Source organism: Drosophila tropicalis, unplaced genomic scaffold (genome assembly GCF_018151085.1).
Source record: "Drosophila tropicalis isolate 14030-0801.00 unplaced genomic scaffold, ASM1815108v1 contig_859, whole genome shotgun sequence".
NCBI classification, from domain to species: domain Eukaryota; kingdom Metazoa; phylum Arthropoda; class Insecta; order Diptera; family Drosophilidae; genus Drosophila; species Drosophila tropicalis.
In genome coordinates, this window is record NW_027173353.1 from 3,111,992 (window position 1) to 3,136,806 (window position 24,815).

A 24,815-nucleotide genomic window follows, 5' to 3' on the forward strand; every position below is an offset into this window, starting at 1 on the left:
TCGGCATACATTATACATCAGAGATATGTATGAAGGAACGTACATAATACATCTCTTGTCTATATGTGTTTGGGTTTATTGTACATATACATATAGAATCTCGTTCAGCCACACTTTCTATAGGCGATGTCAAATAACAAATTTTGCAGCTGTTTGATTTCGGCGCAAATTATCATCAAAAAAAATAGAATAAAAAAAAAAGGATTGTTAAAGCTTAATTCACTTAAATACGTTGAGCAAATGCTGCCAAGTTTTTTCTTCTTGTTTTTTGATTTTTTTGCTGAAATAAAAAATTGCAAAAATTAAATGCAATAAATTCTGTGCCGCCAACGATGAAAAACTGCGAGAAAGGCATATGAGGAGAGTGAAGGGGGAAGGAGGGGCAATGTTGGTGGAAAAATAAGCGGCAACCTATTGGGGTTTCCGTGTCTTGCGGTCTGGCGCGCACAGACGAGGAAGAAACAGGAGTCGGAGACGCAGCCAGGCGCATTGCAATTAATTGCCACAAATCGTAGCACAAATTGCAAATTGCATTTCCGGCTTGGCGGGACCAGCAGCCACCCCAAAAGCAAAATTATGACAACTGGCAGAGCGAATTCTATCCACATCTTCGATTTTAGCCTATTTGTTTTTCCCCTTCCTCTCCGTGTCTCCCTCCCTGTCTGTCTCTCGTGTCTTTCGTCTGTCTCTCATTGATCATCACGTTGTTGCTCTTTTTGCTCTGTTTTATGGCCGTCTGCGTATATTTCGTGAAATTTTATGACTCCCAAATTAAATTTGCATTGCAATTTACTTGGGGTCGGCCCCCATTTTTTCTGGGTTGTTTTTTTCTTTTGCTTTTGTGGGCCAATTTTATGTGCCCAAAATGAAAATGAAAATGAAATGAAAATGTATGTGAGCCAATGCTTAGCACTGGCAAAGGTCCTGGATATGAATGGGAATATGTTTTAATAGAGATGACAACGTGAAACTGTATAATTCAATTCGAATAATTCTTGATCTACTTTACGCAAGCATTTTTCAAGGATATATGTATATTCATTACCTGTTGATTAGAGATTCCTTTTAATTGTTAGTTTTTTGAGCTCCTCGCTAATGATATATATATATTGGTACGTTTATTTTTATATTCGCCTGAGGCTTAACGTACTAATTACATTGTCCATTTTGACTTTGCCCCATCATACGAATTACACACCAAACTCATCCTTCCTGCGACTTCAATTTCCATGCCAATCCCCCAGAATCTTAAATGATTCAACTTTTGCCCTGACTCCGTAAATGAGTCACGTAGCATTTTTGTCATTTTTATGCGTTTAACAGGTCGAAAGTTTTACTTTTCCTTTAACCAAACCCTAAACCACCCTCAAACCACAATGCTACGTGACTATTGCAGAGTTCAAATTGAAAATGCAAAAATTAGTGATATACATGTACAATGGAGAGAGGGCGGGGTGGAAAGATGGAGGATACGTTTCACTTCCCATTCCAACATCTCCATTTACATCCAGTCATAAATTTCACAGTTGATTTAGCACAATGAAATCCGTTTGTTGATTCTTCTAATTTCCTAATGTATTTATGCAGTTAGAAAATAGATTAGGAAGTGTTGGTCGGGTTAATGAGGCCGGCTAATATGTGCAACAAGGCGTTAAAAGCAACCCATAACCAGACACAGAAACATACACAGACCCGCATACAGGGCGAAAGGTTGGACACAACACCAACCACATTAATGGAATTCCGGTGGTCAACACATGGACACACGATGTGACCACAGAAACAATTTGTGTTTACGGTCAAGCTTTGGTGGGAAGGGCAAAGGAATCAGTAAAGGGAAATCATTGTTCTGGTTCATGTTCTTGTTATCCCGTTGCTGTCATGATTAGGCGTCATATTATTGAGCCTGGGATTAATTAGTAACATATATGCACACACACACACACACACACAGAGAGAACACACACACACACACATTTATAGTAAATATTTATTCCTTTGGGAGTCATGATATTCAATTAAAACTTGCAATTTTATATGCCCATGCCAAAATGAAATATTCGTATTCAATTTCGAAGCTGATTACATTTTTAATATGTATTTCTATTTAAAATTCAGGTAGTTTCTGGTAATGGAAATATTTTCTATACATATATACTCGTAAATACATATGTATATATATTGTATTTCGTGATTAAGTTTACCTAATAGAATTCATGTGGGCTTCATTAATTGCAGAAATGTAAATCTCATTATTTCGATTTTTGCAAATTTATAATGGTATTGACTGTGATTATAAATTATTTACAATTTCGCAGTTAATAGTTTAAAGAGATTTACTTTAGGGGGTTTCAAAATCGATTCTCGATTATTTTTTCTTGTTTAAACAAATGGAAATAACTGCAAATTGATTTTACACCTAGCTGGAGGTCGATCATTAGTTGAGTCCAAATTATTTTAGCCCTGACCCAGCTCTTGCTTTGAATCACATTGACAGCTGTCAGCGGTTGCCCCCCGGCCCACCCTCTTTTCGTTAGAACTGATGTGGAGAAGACAAAATATTTAATTTTTCTATATGCTTCGGTTGTGACAAAATAAGACAATTCAATGTCATATATTTTACCTTTACCGCCCGCTTGGTTTTCATTCATTTGTTGCATTTGTTGTCCTCAGTCTTGGCCGCTAGGATCCTCCACCCCTCTGCGCCCTCGTCGGCCCCTTTCTATTAAGAATTCCAAATTTATCTTGATTTCTCGATGTTTTATTTACAAACATTTTTATATATGTATCTCTTCAACATTTTAATGCACACAATCGAAATACTTATGTTTATATAATTGAGAAAGCAGAGAAACATAAGAATCGAAAGTATGCCAGAACAAGGGAGAGAGATCTCTGGCTATATAGTATAGTATTTTGTATATATCTGATATGAGAATATGTCTATGTATGCGTGTGACTATACTATATAGACATGTGGATATATACTAGCTCATACTTGTGTGTACAATGTGTGTGATGCGGCGGTATATAAATAAAGCTGCCAAATTGTGCGGCGCACTGGGCGTATGATAAACGTGCCATTTATTTTGCCTGATTTCTGAGCTGAGCGATTTGTTCGGCTCTTTCTTATTCGCTTGTTGTTGTTCTTGCTGATGGGATTGTTGTTTTGTCGGTCTTTTTGGCAATACCCAACGAACGTGAGCATAATTTTGGGATAAATCAGCTTTATGACTGGCATATTTCATGTAATTTACAAAATAAACTCCTGATACATATTTATGTAGATGGATATTTATTTGTTTAAATGTGCTTTTATAGATCCGACTTTGACCTGCCACAATAAGGGGCTCTTCAAAGAGTTTACTCATCTTTTTACAATAATAACAAATGGATAATAATAATTTTTGTAACGTCCTTAGTGTAATATTTTGTTTTTCTTTGTTTTTTGGTGGTTTTGCCTGCCATAAACTTCCGCTCTTTGTTGCCTAGGCCGGATATTCAATTGAAAATTTATTTCAATTACATTTGTGCGAACCACAAAAATCTTGAGAATAAATTCAATTTACAAAATGTTTTGCGTAGTTTTGCGTACAACAAGGGGTTGCCAACAACAACAACAAGGAATAAACCCAACAACAATGTTGTAAACGTCGACGTCGTTATTTTCCCTTGTCTGTTGGCAAATCAATGAGGAAATTTGCAAATTCAGTTAATTCAACGCTTTGTGGGGCCACTTTTTCAGCTGAGAATGTTGGAATGTTTTTGTCTAAGGGCTGCAAATCGGCCAAGTTGACCCAGGAGATAACTAAATGCAAATGAAATGAAAGTTAACTTGGCATGGGTTAGCCTAAAGTCAAAGCAATTAAAGGCATTGCAAAGGGGAAGAAGTTCTTAAAAAGTTAAAGTTCTACGACCTAGACCTAAGATTTAAGATAACAAAAGATTCATAAATTTTGAGCTCTTTAAGATTTTCCTTCTTACAATTAGTTGTAAAAGTAACTCATACGACATGTTGGCCACAAAAGTGATGAGAAACCATCATCTGCCTTTAAAACTTAAGAACTCTTAAGTGGAGAAAAACTTTCCTCAGTCAACTTGTTCTGTTCGTTCTCTCAAAGAAACTCTTAATGAATTTTAATTTAATAAGAGCAGTCTTCATTTTAAACAAGGTTAACAAGAGATTTTTCTTACTTTTTGCTTTGATTGGGTTATAGAGCACTTCTTTTTCATAACCCAATTTTAAATTTAATTGACGTCTGTTTATTTACTTAAAAAGAATCATTTGTGGCTATTGCAAAAGTAAAATAAATAAATCAACATTTTTGTTTAATATTCATTTCGGTTTCGTTAAGCCAACAAGGACAACATTTTTGTGTGTTATTCTTGTTACTGTTTGGGCTTACAGCTGTACAATTGGCAGTTTGGTTTTTGGCAGTTGACAGTTGACAAAAACAACAAGAACAAGAACAAGAACGAAAAAACCGTGTCGATGTTTCATATATTTATTTATGAATATTTAACAATTGTTTAATTACAATCACACAACTGTTTCACGATGATTCGTTGTATTTTTGTATCGGTTTTCTTTTTCTCCCACTTTTTTTGTTTTGTTTTTTTGTAATGAATGTAATTATTTACCCTCTGTTGCCTATTCTTTTTTTTTTTTTTGTTTTTTGTTCAGTTAATTTCGTTATTAATATTCCAATTAATGGAGATTTAATTAATGTGTTGGTGGTCATAAATATTTATTATCTTTAAATTAAATGACATAAATAGATAGATAGGGCAAACGAAGAGTGACAGATTTTGTCATCTTTTCAGATTTGTGGCAATTTCTGTATTCATTCTGTCCCTTTTTGTCGTGAAAATATTAGCAAATATGCCAACAATTTGTCAACATAGAAAAACAAAGGCGAAGAAATCGAAAGTTAATCCCTGGCCCCCCACCACCAATCTTCTCTCCTTCCCACCTTATACTCTTGTATAGAATATATACATTATTTGATTTTGGCTACATTCGAGCAAAATAAAAGCCACTTGACTGAGACAAGCATCAATTGCATTGCTTTGCCACATTGATTGCTGCCTTCTGCTTCGATTTCAGTTGCATTGCACAAGTCAAAAACAATAGAACAAATATTGTTCGAGTAATCGAAATTTAGAGCGCGCGCGGAGGCATCAAAAACTATTGATTTATTGCTGGAATGGCAAATGGAGCAAAACGTCGGGCCAAGTCAGCTAAATAAATAGATTAGTTTTTATGCGATTATTTCAATTTTTTTCCCGTTTTCGTTTCTCATCTGCCTCTGGTCTCGTTTATGGTGTTGGCCTGTTTTCCCATTTCGATTCGGTTTTTGCGTAGTTTGTGACGTGCGGCAGTCAGTGTGACTGTGTGTGTGTGTGCGTGTGTGTGCATAGTGTGTGGGTGTATCTATAATTTTGTAAAAATTACAATTTACATATAAAATTGTTATTTGGAAATCCTGCGCAATATTGCCAAAGTGCGCAACTCAACGGATCAACGTAGACCAACATAAGAAAAAAAACCTGCTAGCATTCAAATTATCTTTAGCAAAGCGGATTAAATAGACCAACTTCCTCAAGGCAAGCCGTAGCCATGGCCATAGATCAGGTAAGTCTCAATACATGACCAGGGTCGGAATATGCTGTCAGCTGAAAAAGAAAAATTAATTTGAATTCCATACAATAAGGTGTATCTAAAGGAGTTATATTTGGTTTGATATTATCCAAATAAAAGTATAAACTAGTTCGAAGGTTGCAATTCAACTTTCTTTGGTAATACTTTTGTTAATACCTTGATTAACGATCGTGGCAAAAGCTTAGATAAGGTCAAAGTAATCTTTATGTGGCGCCTTTTAGGCATTATTCCTCTCCTGTAGTAAAGAACCCTTTTTTTTCTTCCTTTAAGCCAGTTAGCAATCTTATTAACAAATTAAACTGCTGATATAAGGAGCTGGGAGGGGCAGCCAGTGGGGGAAACAGAGAACGTAAAGGATTGAGAGCCATGTACCAAGAACTAAGCTGCTTCAATAGCCCATCAGAATGTTCCCCTCAAGCAAAACACTTTTTTTGTGCCTTCACTTCCATAGGAGCAAGAAAAGAGAAAAAAAAACACGAAAAACCGAAACACCTGAAAAGTTTACCTTGCTGTTGTTGTTGTTGTTGTTGCTTTTTGTTTGCTGCTGCTGTTGTGTTTTCCTGCGCTTGCCACTTAGGTGTGAAAATCACTTGTCAATCTTTTATGTAAAGAAGTGTTGCCTCGCCTCGATGCCATCGTCGTCGTCTCTGTCGTTGTTGTTGCTGTTGCTGTTGTTGTCGCCGCCGTTGCCATCGTCATCAACATCGTCACCTGGTCGTAAAATTTTGTCGTCTGCTTCCGTTTTTTCTTTGGACTTAATTGTGTCTGCCTTTGCAGGTGAGACGCCGAGTTGAGTTGAGTTAAATTGGGTTGGGGTGGGTTGGGTTGGTCGGTCGCTCGGTCGATCTGAACGGGTTGCTTGTGGTTCAAGGTGAGTCGACTTCGACTTCGGTTTGACGCATCTTTCAATCAGTTGGGCATCCCCCCAAAGATTCGTTCCCCTGTCAAATCTACTATACTACCCGGGCAACCCGTTGAGAGCAGCAGCAGCAGCAACAGCAACAACTTTTGCCACTGCCAAGGACTTTCGTGTTGCCTTTGCCTTTACTTTTGGCTTCGGTCTTGTTTATTTTGGCTGTGGGTTATTTTCTGCTCTCGTATTTTTCACTTAATAAAATTGTTTTCATTCGCTGCGCTTGCTTTTTAGCTGCTTTTCTGCTTTTCAATATGTTTAAAAATAAATGTTGACTGCTCCTCACCTCAGTCTGCCTCTAGAATCCATTGGCAGTTCCCTCGTCTCTGATGGGTTTCTTCTTTATTATAGTATGCTGCTATCGACACACTTTTCATTCTTCATTCTTCATTTTCTTTATTCTTATCATCGCTGGCTATTGTTGTTACATTATTGCGAACATTGTTTGTGGGTTATTAACAGTTTTTAGACTGCCATTACATATACACACACACATACACATACATATACATATATAAATATCCTTTGTATATACATAAACTATATCTTTTAAGGAGCTCAACCTCGTCCTTAGACTTCCGCTGCTCCTTCAATTTGCTGATGGAGCAATTTCCATCTTCTGGCATCTGCAAATTTTGCTTGCCAACACACAAAATGGTTTTCTAGTTAAGCATCTTTTGGCCCATACTTAGTTTAGCTGCGGTTGTTCAATTAATTCTCCAGGATGATGCTTCCACTACCTATTACTCATACTTTGAAGAAATTATTACTTATTTATGACTGAGTGAGACAAAAAGTGAGATTTAATTGTCAAGATGTGTAAGAGTTATAATCGTTTATTATTTTCTCAGCTTTAATATCAATTCACAATGGATGGATTAATATTTTTATGTTTTTCTCAAATGCACGTCTGGTCGCTGTAAGCTTTTCAGATAGGAAGAACGTATCAGCGTTGTCTTCTTTTAAGGTCATCGATATCACAACATTGATATCGATATAACTTAATCGCTACATAATACAGGTTATCGCTTATACAATAGGGTTCTTTTATATATGTATTGGATTAGCGTTATTATTGAAGTAAGTAAATAAGTATTATATACATACTTAGACCAGGGGATTTATATGTAGCCTACTACAACTCGGCCATTCTGACATTTGGATCTCCTGATCACGTAATCTTAAGTTATTTCTATACATTGATACATATGGATATTTTCTTATTATAAAGTAACATAGTAATACATTTAATATTTTTATATTTTTCTTCACATCTTAAATTTGATCTTTATTTTTTGATCCAGTGTCTTATATTCTGAATGCTCCACACGCCCTGATATGGGTTACGAGATACTTGAAAACCTTCCACATCTTTAAGTAAAAATCTATCATTTTTTAAAACTTTTTCTATTCGGTAAGGTCCTTTATTCTTTGGAATTAGTTTCTTTGACGTACCAACTGTGCTATCAAAATTTTTTACCATAACATAGTCTCCTTGCTTAAATTCTTTTGGCTTTTGTTTGCTTTTATCATAATAAGTTTTGTTGTAGGACTGAGCATTATTTTGAGCCTCAATTGCCTCATTCCTGATTTCTGTTAAACTCTTCTGCTTGGTGTCTTGATTTATCATTTCTAGTTTCTCTTTTAATTCATCTACTATTCGCCCCCTTTGTGACGTTCCAAACAACATAACACTTGGCAATTGTTTTACACTTCGATGCTGTGTATTGTTCATTGCATACTCCACCTGTTCTACCACTAAATCCCAATGCAATCCTTTCTCAGGTTCAACTAATTTTGCAATCATCGGGCCTAGACTTCTGTTAATTCTTTCTACCTGTCCGTTTGCTTGGGGAGATCCGGTCGCGATTTTAATATGTTTAATGTTATAGTTTTCTATAAACTCCTCGAACTCACTTGAAGTAAAACAACTACCTCTATCAGAAATAATACACTTTGGTTTACTGTATGTTCTAAAATAATCTTTAAGACTTGACAAAACTTCTTTAGTACTGGTTGTTTTCGTCGTATATAATCGTACGAATTTCGTAAACCCATCTACAACCACGAATATATGCTTTTTTGCTCTACCAGCACTCACTGGCCCATAATGATCAATGTGAATCAATTCAAATGGTCCATTGCCTTTAGGTATACAATGCAAGAAACCTTGTTCTTTTCCAGATCTTGGAGAATAGGCAACACATTTAAGACAGTTTTCAATATGACTAGTACATTTGTCTTTGAGGTTTGCGAACCAGTAACTTTTATTAATTAAATTAATCATTTTGTCTCTCCCTATATGTCCTATTTCATTGTGATACCTATACAACACATGATCTTCCATATTTTCTGGAACATAAAAGAGAAGTCTACCATCATTTGCTTTTCTATAAATCACTCCATTTCTCATCTCATACAATTTGTGTTCAGCCTTCTCTAATAATTTCCTTAAGTTTTGAATTTTAGGATCCTTTGATTGGCAAATTATTAGATTATCTTCAAAACTTGTTGTTTCAACTACCATAACATTTGTACATCTGCTCAAAGCATCTACATGCTGCATTTTGTTTCCGGGCCTATAAATCAATTCATAATCATAGTTTTGAAGCTCTAACGCCCATCTAGCAATTCTAGGGTTAAGTTCAACTTTGTTTAATGTCAGTGTTAAAGAATTACAATCTGTCATAATCTTAAAGCGTTTACCTTGAAGGTAAATACGAAATCTGCGTAAAGCATAAATGATTGCAAGAGTTTCTAACTCAAAGCTATGATACTTTTCTTCTGCTCCGGTTGTTCGTTTTGAAAAATAGGATATAGGATGCAACAATTTGTCTGATTTTTTCTGAAGTAACACTGCTCCGAATCCTAAAGCACTGGCATCGCAATGCAATTCAACCTCATCCTTGTAATCGTAAATTGCTAACACCGGTGCATTTATAAGTTTTTCTTTGAGCAGTAAAAAACAATTTAATTCTTTTTCTTGAAACACAAATTCATTTTCTTTTTTCAAAAGATCATATAACGGTTTCGCTAAAATAGAAAAATCTTTAATAAATCTACGAAAGTACGAGCATAACCCAAGAAAACTTTGAACAGCCTGTGCCTTTTCAGGTATTGGAAAATTTTTTATCGCTTCCATTCCTTTATCATCTGTTTTTATACCTTCACCTGATATTTGATAACCTAAATATTTGACACAGGACTTCATAAATTCACATTTGTCCAAACGTAGCTCTAATTTATTCTTAGCTAATCTTATAAAAACATCCTTTAGAGTTTCTAAGTGTTCATTTATATCCTTGCTGGCGACCATGATATCGTCCATATACACAACTAACTTGTTGTCTTTAATCATATCACAAAATATCTTATTTATAAAGCGTTGAAACACAGCTGGCGAATTTTTTTAATCCCATGGGCATTCTTAAAAATTCGTATTGCCCTAATGGAGTGACAAACGAGGTGTACTTAATAGATTCCTCATTTACATGCACATGAAAGTATCCATTTTTAAGATCCAATTTTGTGAACACCGTTTTATTTACTAATTTGTCAAGTAGGTCATCTATCAGTGGTAATGGATAATTATCTTTAATTAAAACTTTATTTAGTTTTCTAAAGTCGATACACAAACGAATATCTCCTGTTTTCTTTTTTACTAACACGATTGGTGACGCGTACTCCGACTCACTCGGCTGTATAATTCCTTTTTTTAAATAATCATCTAATAATATTTGCAATTGATCTTTTTCTGTATATGAAAGGCGTCTGGGAGAACAACTAAAGGGTTTCGATTTTTCTAAATTTAATTTGATTTCACATCTAGTCATTGGCTCTTCTGGGATTGTCGCATTTAAAGAATAAATTTTAATTATTTGTCTTAGTTTACATTTGGTATCATAATTCAGTTTTTCGTCCCAATTAAAATCTTCAATTGTGTCTTCAGTGTAATTAATATTTGATAAGTCATTGACGACTTTTTCTAATTCTTCCTCAATAAATTTGTTATTTGATTGAATAGTAAGTATTTCGTGTCTCTGTTCATTTAACGTCCTATCAGACTGTATCCTATCTTTTTCCTTTAACTCTGTGTTATCTGTTTTATTTAATTCTATACTAACTGTTTCATCTAACTGTTTACTTACTATTTTATCTACTTGTTTACTAACTGTTTCATCTAACTGTTTACTTACTATTTTATCTACTTGTTTACTAACTGTTTCATCTAACTGTTTACTATATTTTAAGTTAGAATTATTTGTATCTTCTCTGTTTTCAATCTCCATTTTTTGTACTGTAACCAATTTCAGTGCGCTTAGATTAAATTTCAAATTACATGCCGCTAAAAAGTCTCTTCCAAGAACTACATCGTGACTCATAGACTCATTCGGTACTACATTTAAATAAAAATAACATTTTATTGATCCTTTCAATACATAACATAAGGTTTTTCCAAATATGTTTAATTGGCTTTGATTTAAACCGAAATATTCTTTCAATACTGGCTCCAGTGTTAGGTGATTTGATATATGACGTTTTTTAACAAAAGAAATAGAGCTTCCAGAGTCTAGGAGGCACGCTGCAATTAATGGAGATCTAGATTTTTGACAAAAATATATATTGAATATTCTTACATATTGGTTGCCAGTCGCACTCTTCCTCTCCGGACATTGGGCAACAAAATGGCCAAAAACACCACAAGCGTAGCAAGATCCTCGCTCCCTTTTCGGTTTATGACAATCAATTGCTAGATGACCCTTGGAATTGCAATTCACGCAACGCACATCCTTATAGACGCTGTTATAAGACTCTCTGCCCGATTGTGTTGGAATAGGATGTTTCTTTAACTCCGGTAGACGCACTGATGAAAACGCCTGAAGGATTTGCCTTGGATCCGAAAAACACTGGATACGTGCTTGATCGCGCAAACTTTTTGATGATATCCCGTCAATGATGCACTCCAACAGCTCCTCCATATCTATGTTGATGTCATCAGCCAGCCTCATCTTTTCATCGAAATAGGAACCAAAATTCTCGCTGGCTAGCCACTTGCGATTCTGAAATTTGCTTCTAGCCTCAGCTTTCGATGTTTTATTTCCAAATGCCAAGTAAAGTTGATCAAACAGCTGATCGACCGGCTCGAGAATACGTGTCGCACTGTTGTGCAGCCACTGTTGTGCTTTACCCTTTAGCTTAGCGATAAACAGCATCCGCATGCATACAACATCCAAGTTATATATTTGCGAAATATTTTGCATCTGAGAAATCCAAGCGCGAGCACAAGTGTCCCCATTATAATCCATAGCAACTTCCTTTGCTAGCGACAGAGCTGCTGCTGGTGAATCCAATAACTTGTTTATCATTTGGTTGGATCGCTGTTCAACACTACCATATTTGGCGGTGCCAATGTGGTCGTTGATATTTCCAGCGTTGCCACTGCAGTTGGTGTCTTTTAGAGCGTTGCCACTGTGGATGTTGACGTCATTAATGCTGTCAAGGCAATCGACTGTAAGATTGCCATGTGCTCGATCTGAAACCTCGAGACACAACTTCTGTAGCATGGCTCTGGTAGCATTGAGTTCTCCACGTAACTGTATCAATGTTACAGCTTCATCGTTTAATGCTTCCATTTGCTCTGGCTGAGCGCTGATTTGTTGTTCGACAGCTTCAATCTCCTCATCATGCGGTAGCTCAGCATCCACATGTTGAGCTAGGGGCTGATCACGGTTTCCTTGCTGCTCAATGTTTTCAGCTTGCTGAGACTCCGGTGGACTTCCACGCTGCTCTGGTGGAATTTCAAGCAGACGGGCCATAATTTCGGCTCTAGAGCCCGTTGTAGGCAGACCGAGACTCTGTAACCACTGTTTTAAAAACACTACGGAACACAAATTAAAGTTAACTTCGTTCATGGCGAGTAAGAACCACTTCTGAGATTGTAAGAGTTATAATCGTTTATTATTTTCTCAGCTTTAATATCAATTCACAATGGATGGATTAATATTTTTATGTTTTTCTCAAATGCACGTCTGGTCGCTGTAAGCTTTTCAGATAGGAAGAACGTATCAGCGTTGTCTTCTTTTAAGGTCATCGATATCACAACATTGATATCGATATAACTTAATCGCTACATAATACAGGTTATCGCTTATACAATAGGGTTCTTTTATATATGTATTGGATTAGCGTTATTATTGAAGTAAGTAAATAAGTATTATATACATACTTAGACCAGGGGATTTATATGTAGCCTACTACAGATGTAAGAGCATTTGATTGAATTGCGTTTGGCACTTGAGCGATTAGTTGAGGTGTTAATTGAAATTGGATGACAGTCAGCTAAAACCAGAATGCATTAGATTGATTGAAAATGTAGTCAGTGGTCAAATGAGAGATTTCCCCCTGGCCATTGGCCGTCTGTATGCTTGTCAAGGGATGGGGTGCGCGGCAATGATTGCGGCAACAATGTGGCAAACAACCGCCCGACCGCCTGCCCGCCCACTCGCACCACCCGAACAGCTGCCTGTGCAGCTGTCATGCATATTCTTTTAGCATTATTTTGAGTTTATTTCGAAAAGCAATCGAAAGAAGGCAAAAGAAAACGATAGGAAAAGAAAACATACATACACACATACACACACACAGAGACTTTCCTGCGCCATTTCCCCATTGTCTTGCACTCGCGTAATCAATCAAAATGGGAAAACCCACACCAAAAGGTATAAGAATTACAAATACTACCAGAAACTAAATTTTTGCATACTCTTCTCGTGATATTTATCAGTTTTCTCCTTAATAAATAATTCCTTTGGCTTTTTAATAAGTTATAAAGGGAAAGTTAGCCTCTATATACAATCACGAGCTTTTGGTAAACAAAATAAATTATTCCTCTATGGCAAATCTATTGTGAAAGCTTGATCTAAAAGTGATTAGGGTCAATGATTGTAGAGTATAACTCAGAACGACGTCAACAAATGCTGCAGATATGCATAGAAATCAGAGCAAATGGCAACAGGCAAATCCAAACACACACACACACAGATACATAAGCACCAGCACAAGTACAAACACAAATACCATTTCAGACACAGACTTGACTTTACACAGACATCCCACATGCACAGACAAACACACTAACACACACACACACGCTTGAATTTTGTTGCTTGCAATACATCAAAACATGTTCCAAAAGATTTTCAATTTATTTTCACTAAAACGTTTCTCGCCCCCTCTGTCCCAACAAACATAAATAGATGCTGGGATTGTTCAGTCAGAATAGTCAGTCGGTCCATGGATCTGCAGTTGGTTGGTTAGTTGGCTGGTTGGTTAGTTTGGTTGATTGGTTGGTTGCTTCCTCCTGATTGTTTCGTTTTGCAACATTTAACAGAAAGAAAGATGTTCTCTGGCGACATGGCGTATGGGTAACATAAAATCAATGAAATGCTTGACCAACTGCAAGACAAAACAAACACAAAAAAAAGCAACCAAAGAGAAATCAAAAAAATTGATCACCACATGCGCGCCTCTCTAATTAGTTTTTTTTGGCCTGTCGCTGGGATTAGCCGAAGAAGCAACAGACAGGCCAGATACATAGAAATATGCCGGCGATGTCGTCGTCGTTTTGAACACAAAACCAACAACGCAACGCATTAACTTTAACAAACTGATCCCGGAAGTGGGCGCCGACATTTAAAACGAAATGAAATGCGTACGCCTGCAGCTTGATAGCTAAAACGGTTTGTCTGTATCTATTCTCGGGTCACCTCGAAGCATTTAACAGTGCGTATGATTAATATATGAAACTGAGGATAGCAGCCCACCTCCATTACCAAGCATCTACCAACACCTTCGGCCTAATCAAAAATGCATATAAATTGAGAGACATTCATAAAAATGTCAAGTGGGCAAGTAAGGGGCCGTAAATCAACTGGCCATTAGCAAGAACTGAATGTTGAATGTGATATTTATTTATTTATCTCAATGGGTGATGCAGCAGCACAAAACAACATGAAACAACAACTATAACAGCTCGTTAAATACAAATTGATTCTCTACATAAATACTTAAGTCAAGAATGGGATAATGTTATCCAAGTAACAAGTGCGTCGGGTCAGTCGGGAAGTTTTATATGTTTCTCCTTATAGAATCAACAAAATTATATATTAATGAATAGAGTGTTGAATTGACCCCTTGTCTTAGCCTCTCCCTCTCCATCTCTCTGCTGCTAGCCTATGCCAAAAGTTAATAGTTTATGTATTTCATGCAGAAAGAAAACAACATATTCTATTTACATTTCGGAGAATAAATGAAATAAACTATCTATTTCTGATTGAATCGAATTCGATTTCATTGAATTTGTGAGTTCATAAGCACTAACTAGCCTACCATACGATTGCCCTTAACTCATTTGCTTGTTTGTTTGGTTGTTTTTCCCACCCCTCTTCCTACCCCCTCTACACATATTCTATAAATATTTTATATATTTTCATCTTTATACATATTTTGTGTGATGTACGTACACACACACATACATACATTCATACGGCGACCCCAGGCAAGGCGAAATTCTTTAGAAACATTTCTTTTTGAGTGTTTTTCGGTTATTTAAATTATAACCTACATAATTTCAATGGCTTAGAAAAATAAAAAAAAGAAATAAATAAGAGATACAAAAAATTAAATAATATTTATGGGGCGTAGACAGGCACATGGTCAGGCGAGACACATAGAATAGAGAAATACCATTCTTTAGTTTAATTAGCATGATGAATTTCAGATACCTTGCAGTCAATCAAAGTCTCTTCATTTTATAATAAGGACATGAATTGTTAAGTTAATTCTATAACATAAATATATTTTATGGTGTTTTGATTCGGAGCATTGACTCTTTCCAATGTATCCTCTCACTTTATCTATCAAAGGGTATTTAATCAGGCATTCCTTTTGTAAACCACAAAATGTAGATTCTAGAGAGAAAAAAGTCAAAGAATTAAAATTTATAGTTTACTAGTCTGCAGCACACGTGAAAAAGGGAAAAGGGAAAATCTTTGTAACTTGAATGCCAAATGCAGCCATTCAACCAAAAAGCAAAACCAAAACTGTATGTAAGAACCATCCGAAATTTCAAATGCCAAATTGCAGGCCACAGATAAAGGGAGAGAAACAGAGAGAGAGAGAGACAGACACGTACATAACTAGAGAGAGAGCGAGGGAGAGAAAGGAAAAGCGCTAAATGAAAACAACAAAATGACCAAGAGTTTGCCATTTTCACGGAGCAGCAGGTGTGTTCTGTCTCTGTGTGTGTGTGTGTGAGTGTGGCCAAAGAGCTAATTAGCGCAATTTGAAGAGCAAAATTGCTCTTAGTTGTCCCACCTGTCTGAGTAAGAGCATGTGTATGTGTGTGTGTGTGTGTGTGTGCAAAACACCTTCAGCACGACAATGTCAATGATCATTTCAGACATAAATGCGTGGGTGTGGCACACCCACAGTCTCTGTCACCGTCTGTGTGTGTGTGACAATGTGGGACTGCTCGAAAACTAAGAAGAAAATACTTGGATAGAAAAGTAATTCACCTCACTATCTACCATCAGGCAATGACTCTCAAACTGTGACGTACGAGCCATATAAAAAATAAACATTCCGCTTTACTCTAAATCTGTTTATACTGAAAACAGTGGGAATAAGGAGTAAGAGGGCGGTGGGTGTTAAAGATTAAAACCCTCTCATATTGATAAACAAAGGTATTAACATTTCATTTTGCACTTTGCTTTCAACACTTGTGCATTTTAACAATTCAATTTTTGCATCGAAAATCGGGTTTTCGCCATTTATCTAGCCTGGTTTTCTTCTTTTTTTGTGGAGTTTTTGCCTATGCACATTTCGATACAAATGCAAATTCTGTTACAGATACAAAAAAACCAAAAACAACTACAGATTCATTTCAATGCATATTGATTTTGTGTTTGTGTATTTTGTAGTGTCTGTGTGTGTGTGTGTGTTTGGCCTGGCCTGCCTTGGAGCCTATAAATAATATTTTTATTTTCTCGCCAGCCCCAGCTGGAGCAACGTGCACACCCAGAGGGGCGGTGGTTTGGAGGGGGGTGGCATGTCGCATCACAACTTTGTTGCCCGAACTGAACAAACTTTTTGTTTTCTCCTCTCCCTCGATGTCTGAGTGGGAGGTCGAAAAGTATAAAAGAATAACACAAAGGGAAGAAACGATTAATTATATGCCCAAAAAGGACAACTGAGACTTGGGATAAAGCCTTTGGAATGAGCTTAGCCCCCCAACGCCAAAAAGAAACAATGAAACTAACCCATAACGGGCAATGTCAATGCAATTTAAATTTAATTTTCTTTTTATCTAATTAAAAATAAACAACTCATTAGAAAAGATTTTGGGACAAAAGTCAGTAAAGCAATCAATAATTTATCCAAAGTCAAAGCTTGTAAAGGGCTTAGTCGCCAAATTGTTTCAACTCAAAATTATCCTTCGAGCTCTCTTGCCATGCATATAAACACAAGTTAGCACTTAGAGAAACAAAGAAAGACCATTCTGATTCGCATATGGTTCATTTACAAGAGAATCCACACGTAACTAATTGGACACAAGTTCGAGAAATGCGATTAGACATTTGTGCAGAAAGTGCAACGCAATTTGTCAGCCATTTATGAAGAATTTAAAATGAAAGACGCAACAAGCGAACGATTTACAGCTTCAGCAAATTGGCAATAAATGATTATAATGACAGTCAAGTTGCTTATATTTCCCTGCCGTGTCTCCTTCTTGCTCTCCTCTGTTGTTTGGCTACGTCTCTCAAATGATTTGTCTAAAAATAAGTTTTTCTTTTGAGTGACACATAACAGAGCAAAGCTCAAAACGCAATAAAAACGAACACGCGACAAGGTTGATTGGAGCGGAATGGTTCAGTAGATTGGCCGATGGGGCTGGCTGGTGGGGTGGCTGGGGATTTCGGGTGAGCTGACTAATTTACATTTAACACATATCTCAGAACAAAAGGTGAGAGAAAAATCACTCACACACAAAGGCCAAAAGCAACAAAGAAAGCGGAACCACGACCAATACTCAGGAGCTTCTCCATCTCTCTTTTTGGATTGGATTCAATTCGATTCGGTTCAGATCAGTTTAAAGATACACGCAGAACGGACTAGACAAATAAAACAAAAAATATTTTTATTGTTATTATAATAAAAATGAAACTTTCTTAATTTGTTTTTCATGTTTCTTGTGTGTGGAATTCTTTAAGAATTTTCTACAGTGATACATATTTGTTAGTTTTTTCGTTCATTCGTCGGTTTGGTGGGTTGGTTTGCTTTGCTTTGGTCACCTGTTTTGTTGAAAGCTGAATACAAAATGCTCACATTACGCATACGACGCGTTGACGGGCCGCAAAACTGAAAAAAAAATATGTAAAACAACCAACAACAAAAAAAATAAAATATTTGCACAGACATTTTCACACAAAAAAAAAATAAAATAAAAATTGAATATATGTTTATGCAAATGCGTGTGTGTGTGTGTCTGAAGAAGCATTTCATTTTTAAGATTATGAGCAAATTTTCGCGCTGTTCCCCGCGGCAACATTAAGTGTTGATTGTGTGTGCCGCTCTATTAGCCAACGTCTCTCCTCTATCAACCACTCTCTCTCTCTCTTTCTCTTACTCACTCTCTATCAAGTGCCTAGTTGCCTGATGCCTTGGCCTGGCCAACAAAATTCAGGCAAACTCAGTTCGTTGCGAGCGCGAGCGCGTCTGAGGCTGAGGCTGAAAAACCCCCAAAGAAAAATGTTGCTGAATATTTTTCTGCGTTTGAAAATTTGCATGCAAATTTACACTCATCACACAACAAAGAAACGAAAAAGAACAACAACAAAACACAAATATTATACCAACAATAATAATACTATAGTACTCTATAAAAAAAGAACAACAACAAAAAAACCTACACCCACGACATATCACACACCCAATCAAAAACAAAAAAAAAAAGTGCAACAAACCTAAAGCAAATACACATACAAGCAAACGATAGAATAAACAATACTTCAACAGTGCCACAAAAACAACAACAACAACAACTACAACAACAACACAAATTCAAACACAAAATTAAATTGACATAAATGTTCTCTGGAAAATTCATTTAAATGCATTTAATTTAATGAAAAAACTGACAAAATTGTTGGCTAAATTTAGGAAACTTTCATATTATATAGAAATATAGTTCCATTTTTTTTTTTTTTTTTTGTCATTTGGTTTTGGTTAGTTTCTATTTTGGCAAAGTCTTTGCCATCAAACAAAAATAAGTTTTTATTTTCAATTTTCTTTCTATGGCAATAAACTTGCGTGAGTCACATTCAATAACTAGAAAAGAAAATGTGCAAATTTTACACACTTTGACTTTTATTTTGGCCATCCAAAAAACAAGGAAAGAAATCTAATTTGCGGTGGCTTTGATTTGGTCAGCAAAGAACCAGAAACCAGAAACCACACACTTTCAACTAGAAAACTTAAATTTTATGTCAAATTGAGGAAACCGCTGTCCAAATATATATTCTAAATGAAAAAGTAAATTAAAATTTACAGTATTTTTTTGTAAATCGATATTTAAAAGTTCAATTTTTAGTTTGGAGTTTAATTTGCAGCAATTTTGTTTAACTTTTCGACTCGTTGAGAAGAAATGATTTATATGTGTGAATCTTGGCCAACTTTAGCCAACTTTTTATCCTTCGCCTCACTAATTCTCGACTGTAGAACCTTTTAAAATTAGAGTCTATATTGAAAATTGAAATTCTATTTGTAATAATTGTTTTTCATAAACTCTTTTGATTAATCTATCAATCGACATTTATGAATATGTACTCTTAGAGTTTTAAGACCAAGTCGAGATCCCAAAGCTATTGCTGGAAGGGGATATAAGGGAGAAATGATTGTGGTTTAAGGAATAATTTGTTTCATAGAGATTAAAGACCATTTGAAGCCCTCTTTATTTCAATCTTTGCTGCTTTTCATAGCTCCAAGTTATAAGATTAGACCCACTTACCTAAAAGAAGTGTTTGCAGACCTTTTTGAGAGATTTTCTTATTCCTGGGAAAAGCCATTATTGAATTTTCCAACCTCCATTTGGAAGAGAAAGTGTCAGAAATGATTTTGTTTTGAATTTGTTGAAGCAAAAGAAATGGGCGCTTTTAATTTACAATTAATTTACAACAACCATTCATTTGCTGCTCGCCCACGATGGCAGCGGCTTTAATTCGCCTTTAATTTTTCTTTCAATTCTTTGCTAATTAATTGTATACAACGAAATTTGCCGCTTTTTCACTTTCAACACACAAAAACGCAAAGTGGCGCGGCGTGGCATTAATTTTTGTTCTTTTGGCCAAAATACGTTTTCAAGGCAGCTGCAATAATAAATTTGAAGAGTTTTAAAAACAAGCTATATTTTATTTATACCTATGTGTGTATATGTATATAAATATATATCTATGGATATGTGTTTATATATAATTCAGTGTCTGTGGAAGTTGTGTGCAAAAATAATATCGCATCTAATAAAAATCATAATGCGTTTCCAGTTAAATCAAAATGAGTGAAAGAGCAATTTAAAATTTATTTATGTTAAAAAAACGAAGAAGAAGAAGAAGAAAAGAAAAAGTGTAAAAAAAAAAAGAGAAAATTTCACATACATGCGAATGCCATGATATAGAAAGTCAAACGTAAAAAATAAATTACAAGTTCAGAAAAAGTTCTCGTATTAAGAATTCAAGCGTCGAGTACTTGATAAAATGGCAGACACTGCTGCTGCTGCTGCTGCTGCTGCTGCCAATGACAAGGACAATGACGTCATCGAGGAAGAGGAGGAGACAACAACAACAACGACTACAACAACCAAAAAAACCTCAGAATGGCGCAAGACGCGTTCTACCAAGGTGCGTAAATGATGTAGGACCCTAATCTAGGGGAAGTCGACTCATTCCAAGTAGTCGCATGACCAAACGAACGCCCACTCGCCAAATTCTTTCCATCATCGTTTCTTTATTGTTTTTTTTTTTTTTTTTCTTGGGTAATTTGACAAATGTTCATGGATTTAAAGTTGCCAAAATGCCATCTCTGTGATTTCAACCTTGGCCAAGACGGGTAAACAAAAGATACACAAACAAAAAAAAAGAAAAAAAAAAACAACAGACATGTCAACATTTTTCAAGAATCGAATTGGTGAAAATCTATATAAACATATATATAAAAGAATCTGTTTTTTTTTTATTCGTGTTCCCACGATGAGTTGTCAACTATAGAAAATATCGAGTCGAAAAGGTTCATTGAATTGCTAGAACAATTGAATTCAGAGTTGAGTCAACATTTTGAGGATCTTTTCATCTATTTTTACCTTGACATGGAAATTAGAGAATCTTTTTCATTATCTATTCAAACTATTTCAAGTCTCCCTTACCTGTTAGAAAACTGTCTCTCTCTTTCTCGTCCTCTTTCATTTTGCTAATTAACGGAACCTTTTAGTTGAGCTTTGCACTTGATTAACCTTTTAATATGGGCAAAAAATACATACAATGAATGGTGTTGGAGCTGGAACGTTTTACAGACATTAATCAAATCGCTATCCCTAATAAATGAATGTAGCTACGTATGTCCATATACATTGATGGCCAACACCAGCCGATACGCGGATAGCTGACGCTAAAGAAAAGGGTTCTCTACATTAAAGTTTCAACCTACAAAAGGGCTGACACACCCTTCAAGTGAAAACCAACGATGAGAAATGGGCGGATGGGATGTAAGGTAAGAGTTGAGATGCCTTGGCCGGCACAGAATGTTTCCAGGTCAGTGAGTTTTGCACTGCAAATAGAGGAGTATAAGAGTATAGAGTGTATAGAGGAACTCAGAGGGATAAACATAAGCACAATGGACGTTGGTTGGGCGCAAAATGCTACCGCCCACAATTGCCACTTTGATTATATATTTTTTGCCACATGGGACCCAATCTGTGGCTTGTGGTTTTAGCCCTGCCGGGGTCTGGGCCAGAGCACTTCCTTGAGCGCATAAATTATATTGGTTGCTTTAACAAAAAGCAGCAGCAGCATTAAAACCAGAAGGAGCAGGAGCAACAGCATCACATCACCATCAGCTACTTAAAGATGGTTAAGCCGCACTCACCTGTCGCTCGCAAGCGGGTCGGCAATCAATCAAGCTGTAAAGTATTTATTAAACGATATTATGAGGTTTACCCACCTGCATACAGACAGTTCTCCTGCCACTCCAGGGTGCCCAAATAACAACATCATACATATTTTTTTTAATAGCTTCATTGTTTTCCTTAACAGGATTTCATTTCACTTAATACACCAACATATACATAGCTCCCACTCCATACATAAACACATATACATTAGTGTGAGGGAGTGCGAGAGAGTGGGTGGTTGGGTGGTCGAGTGGTTAGGGGCAGCCATTAGACATTATCGCACCGCAGTGGCTTAGTTCAAAATACAATGGAAAGTTTCTTGTTAGCTAAATGAAAATGTAAGATATGAAGACTTGATAGGATATCTAAAGCAAAGTTACTAGTTTATTCTATTATCTTATTAAAATAAGGCACAAGTGTTACTTTGTCTCCTTGTCAACGCAATCAATCAATAATCTAATCGATCATCTTGTAATTTTCTTAGTTGATCCCTTTCTGGTGGCTTCTCTCTACGTCCCTGTTCTTTTTGTTATGTCTCTCCATTATACTCCCTTTCACCCACTAACCTTTTATTGTTTTGCTTGGGTGCTTGTTAACCCTGCGCATTTTGCTTTTGGCCCACGGCATTTTGTCGCTGCCGTTCTCAAATCAACCCAAAACAAAAACAAAAATGAAGCTAAGAAAATAATAATATAAAAAATAAAAATGAAAACGTTTGCTGGCTGAGTTCCTGACTGCCTCAACTGTTGGCACAATAGTTGACTTTCCACAGGATTTTCAAAGCAGCAATCAAGGTGCTTCCCCAAAGCATTTTTCTGTACCCTGTAAAAGGGAATATTAGTTTTTACACAAAGCCTGAGAAGAAGTTGCAACTGTAAACCTTATGTTTCCTTCTTTTTGTCTTAGATAATTTAATTTTCAATGAATTTTTTGCGAATCTTTTGAAGACATTTCTCAACTGAAATCATTTGTCATTATGCGAATTCTTTCTAAGTTGAAGTATGCTTTAGAGGCTCTTCTTCTTCACTTGGATTTTTTATTGCATTTACATATATATTTTATTATGTTGTTATTACATTTATAATGTTTGTTGTTGTGTTTTTTTTTATTTTTGCGTGAGTTTGCGTTTTATGCGTTTTGACGCGTCTGACATCCTTACGACTCGCTGCCTTCCTCTCTCTCTCTTTTTCTCTAGAGGAATGGGCAATTTTATCATTTAATTAAAACTGATGCCCGTGCTCCAGTTCTTCTCTTGGTTCTTCTTTCATAGGTGCATTAATTAAGAATTTTATTATATCACATGTGCCAGGGCCAGCAAAAAAATATAAAAGTTAAGGTCTCAGCATTTGTTTTATTTGTTTTGACTAACTAAAAAAACAACAAAACCTACAAAATAAGGAAGAGGAGAACAGAAACAAAATAAAATAAAATACTTTTATATATATAAATTTCATTCTTTTTTTTTTTGGCTTTATTCGGTTTTTCCTTTTTGCGGGCATTTCAAGTGGCTGAAGTGTTGCGGGCATTGTGGCAGCTGCTTTTCAGTAATTTTGCGCAATTAAGTTGAGTGGTAAATGAGAGGAGGGCGGGTTAGCTGTTTTATGGGGGTGTGTGTGTGTGTTGAGGGGGGAGACAGGAAGATTAAGGTTCAGCAAAATGGCTAATTGACTTTAAGCTTGTTGGCTCTGATGTGAAACAGAATGAATTTATACAAAAAAAAAAAAAAATATTGCTGAATCGATGGGAATAATGCCTGATTAGCCATAACAATTTATTTGCCTCTCTTTACCCAATTAATACACAAATACATATTAAATATAACTTTCTTTCTTTTGTCTTTGTAGGTAAGCATAAAATGGCTAATGACTTGTACGAGATATAAGTGAAATTTCCTCAAAATATTCAAAGAGAAATATTTGGTAAGCAAGTGAAATGAAAATAAAAACAAAACCCAAAAGCTTATACATTCATATATGTACATACATATGTATGTAGGTACTTATATCTATATTCCTATGGATGTATGTATGTTTGTATGTGTGGTCTATATGTACGCTTATATATACATACATATATGAACAAGCAGTTATAAATAATTTCTGGCAAAAAATCAGCAAAGTTTTTCCGTTGATCTCCAAGTATAGAGCGTTGGCTGTATGCCAAAGGCGTATTGCGCATACGCCATGGGGTACAATTGGACATATGTTTATGTGTATGATTAGATGGGTATTCATCTCTCTCGATCGGGTCTGTTTCTCTGGAGTCGAGAACATATCTCTTAAGAAATCTCTTTATTTATTTTTGAGTTGGTTCTCTTTTTTTTGCTTCTCGACCTGACCAAATCATATGGGCGATCAATTGTTGTTGTTGTGTTGGTGTTGCTACTGCTGTCCAAGATGCCAAATTGTTTGTCAGTTTCGTTTCTTTGCACAATTTGCACATCACATTTTCATCACATTTGTGGCTGGTTGCCTATTCTCATGTCTCCTGCTGGTAGCTTTTGCTACCATATTGCTTTTGTTGTTGCTTTCGGTATGGCTCATTAATTCATGTCTAATTAGTTTTGATTTTTTTTTTTGGTCTTTTTGTTCTTTTTGTTGTTTCAATTGTGCGCAAAATATTGTCGCTTTGTGGCAAGGACATGACTTTGGCAAAGAACTTGCCTTTGCTGCTGTTCCTCACTCTCCTCTCTCTCCAAGAGATCAAAGTGGGCAAGAAATGTCACCATAGAAATAATATTAAATAAATATTGAAAATTAGTTTCAGCTGTCTTGGCCACTGAATAATTGTCTGTCAGGCATTTTAAGCGTTTTTCAATTCTCTCGTCTTCCTTCCTCTTCTTTTCTCCATTCTCCCGCCCGCCGGCCGCCATAGTCAGCCTGAAAGTATTTCTTGACCATATTTGGCAAAAAGTTCATCTTAATGCAATCAACAAGAGCACAAGCACAATAACAAAAAGCCATTTTTAGAACATTTTCCCTTCTTACAACAACGATTGTCGTCGTTGTTGTTGTTCTTGGTGT

General features: G+C 36.0%; 2 protein-coding genes and 1 long non-coding RNA gene across 12 annotated transcripts in view; 2 read left to right on the top strand and 1 right to left on the bottom strand.

Annotated features, from left to right (window-relative positions):
- The window catches only part of tmod (tropomodulin), a 54,259-nt gene that overhangs the window by 1,226 nt on the left and 28,218 nt on the right, over positions 1-24,815 (top strand). Inside the window, exon 1 of one of the 10 annotated variants that reach the window (XM_068296135.1) lies at positions 5,125-5,635. The exons of 8 other annotated variants lie outside the window; for them this stretch is intronic. In XM_068296135.1, the coding sequence (XP_068152236.1) occupies positions 5,621-5,635 (15 nt within the window). In that variant the 5' untranslated portion in view covers positions 5,125-5,620. Of the gene's footprint in view, positions 1-5,124; positions 5,636-20,257; positions 20,528-24,815 lie in introns of those variants that run through there. One more of the 10 variants, XM_068296134.1, reaches the window with a different exon arrangement.
- On the top strand, positions 3,214-3,427 carry LOC137582553 (uncharacterized). The gene is made up of 2 exons (XR_011033298.1): positions 3,214-3,248; positions 3,322-3,427. It is a non-coding gene; the product is annotated as an uncharacterized lncRNA (long non-coding RNA).
- On the bottom strand, positions 10,973-12,814 carry LOC137582767 (uncharacterized). The gene is made up of 3 exons (XM_068297441.1): positions 12,802-12,814; positions 11,213-12,453; positions 10,973-11,157 (listed from the first exon to the last, which is right to left on the bottom strand). Coding segments are annotated over exons 1-3 (1,254 nt in total). The 5' UTR covers positions 12,803-12,814; the 3' UTR covers positions 10,973-11,145.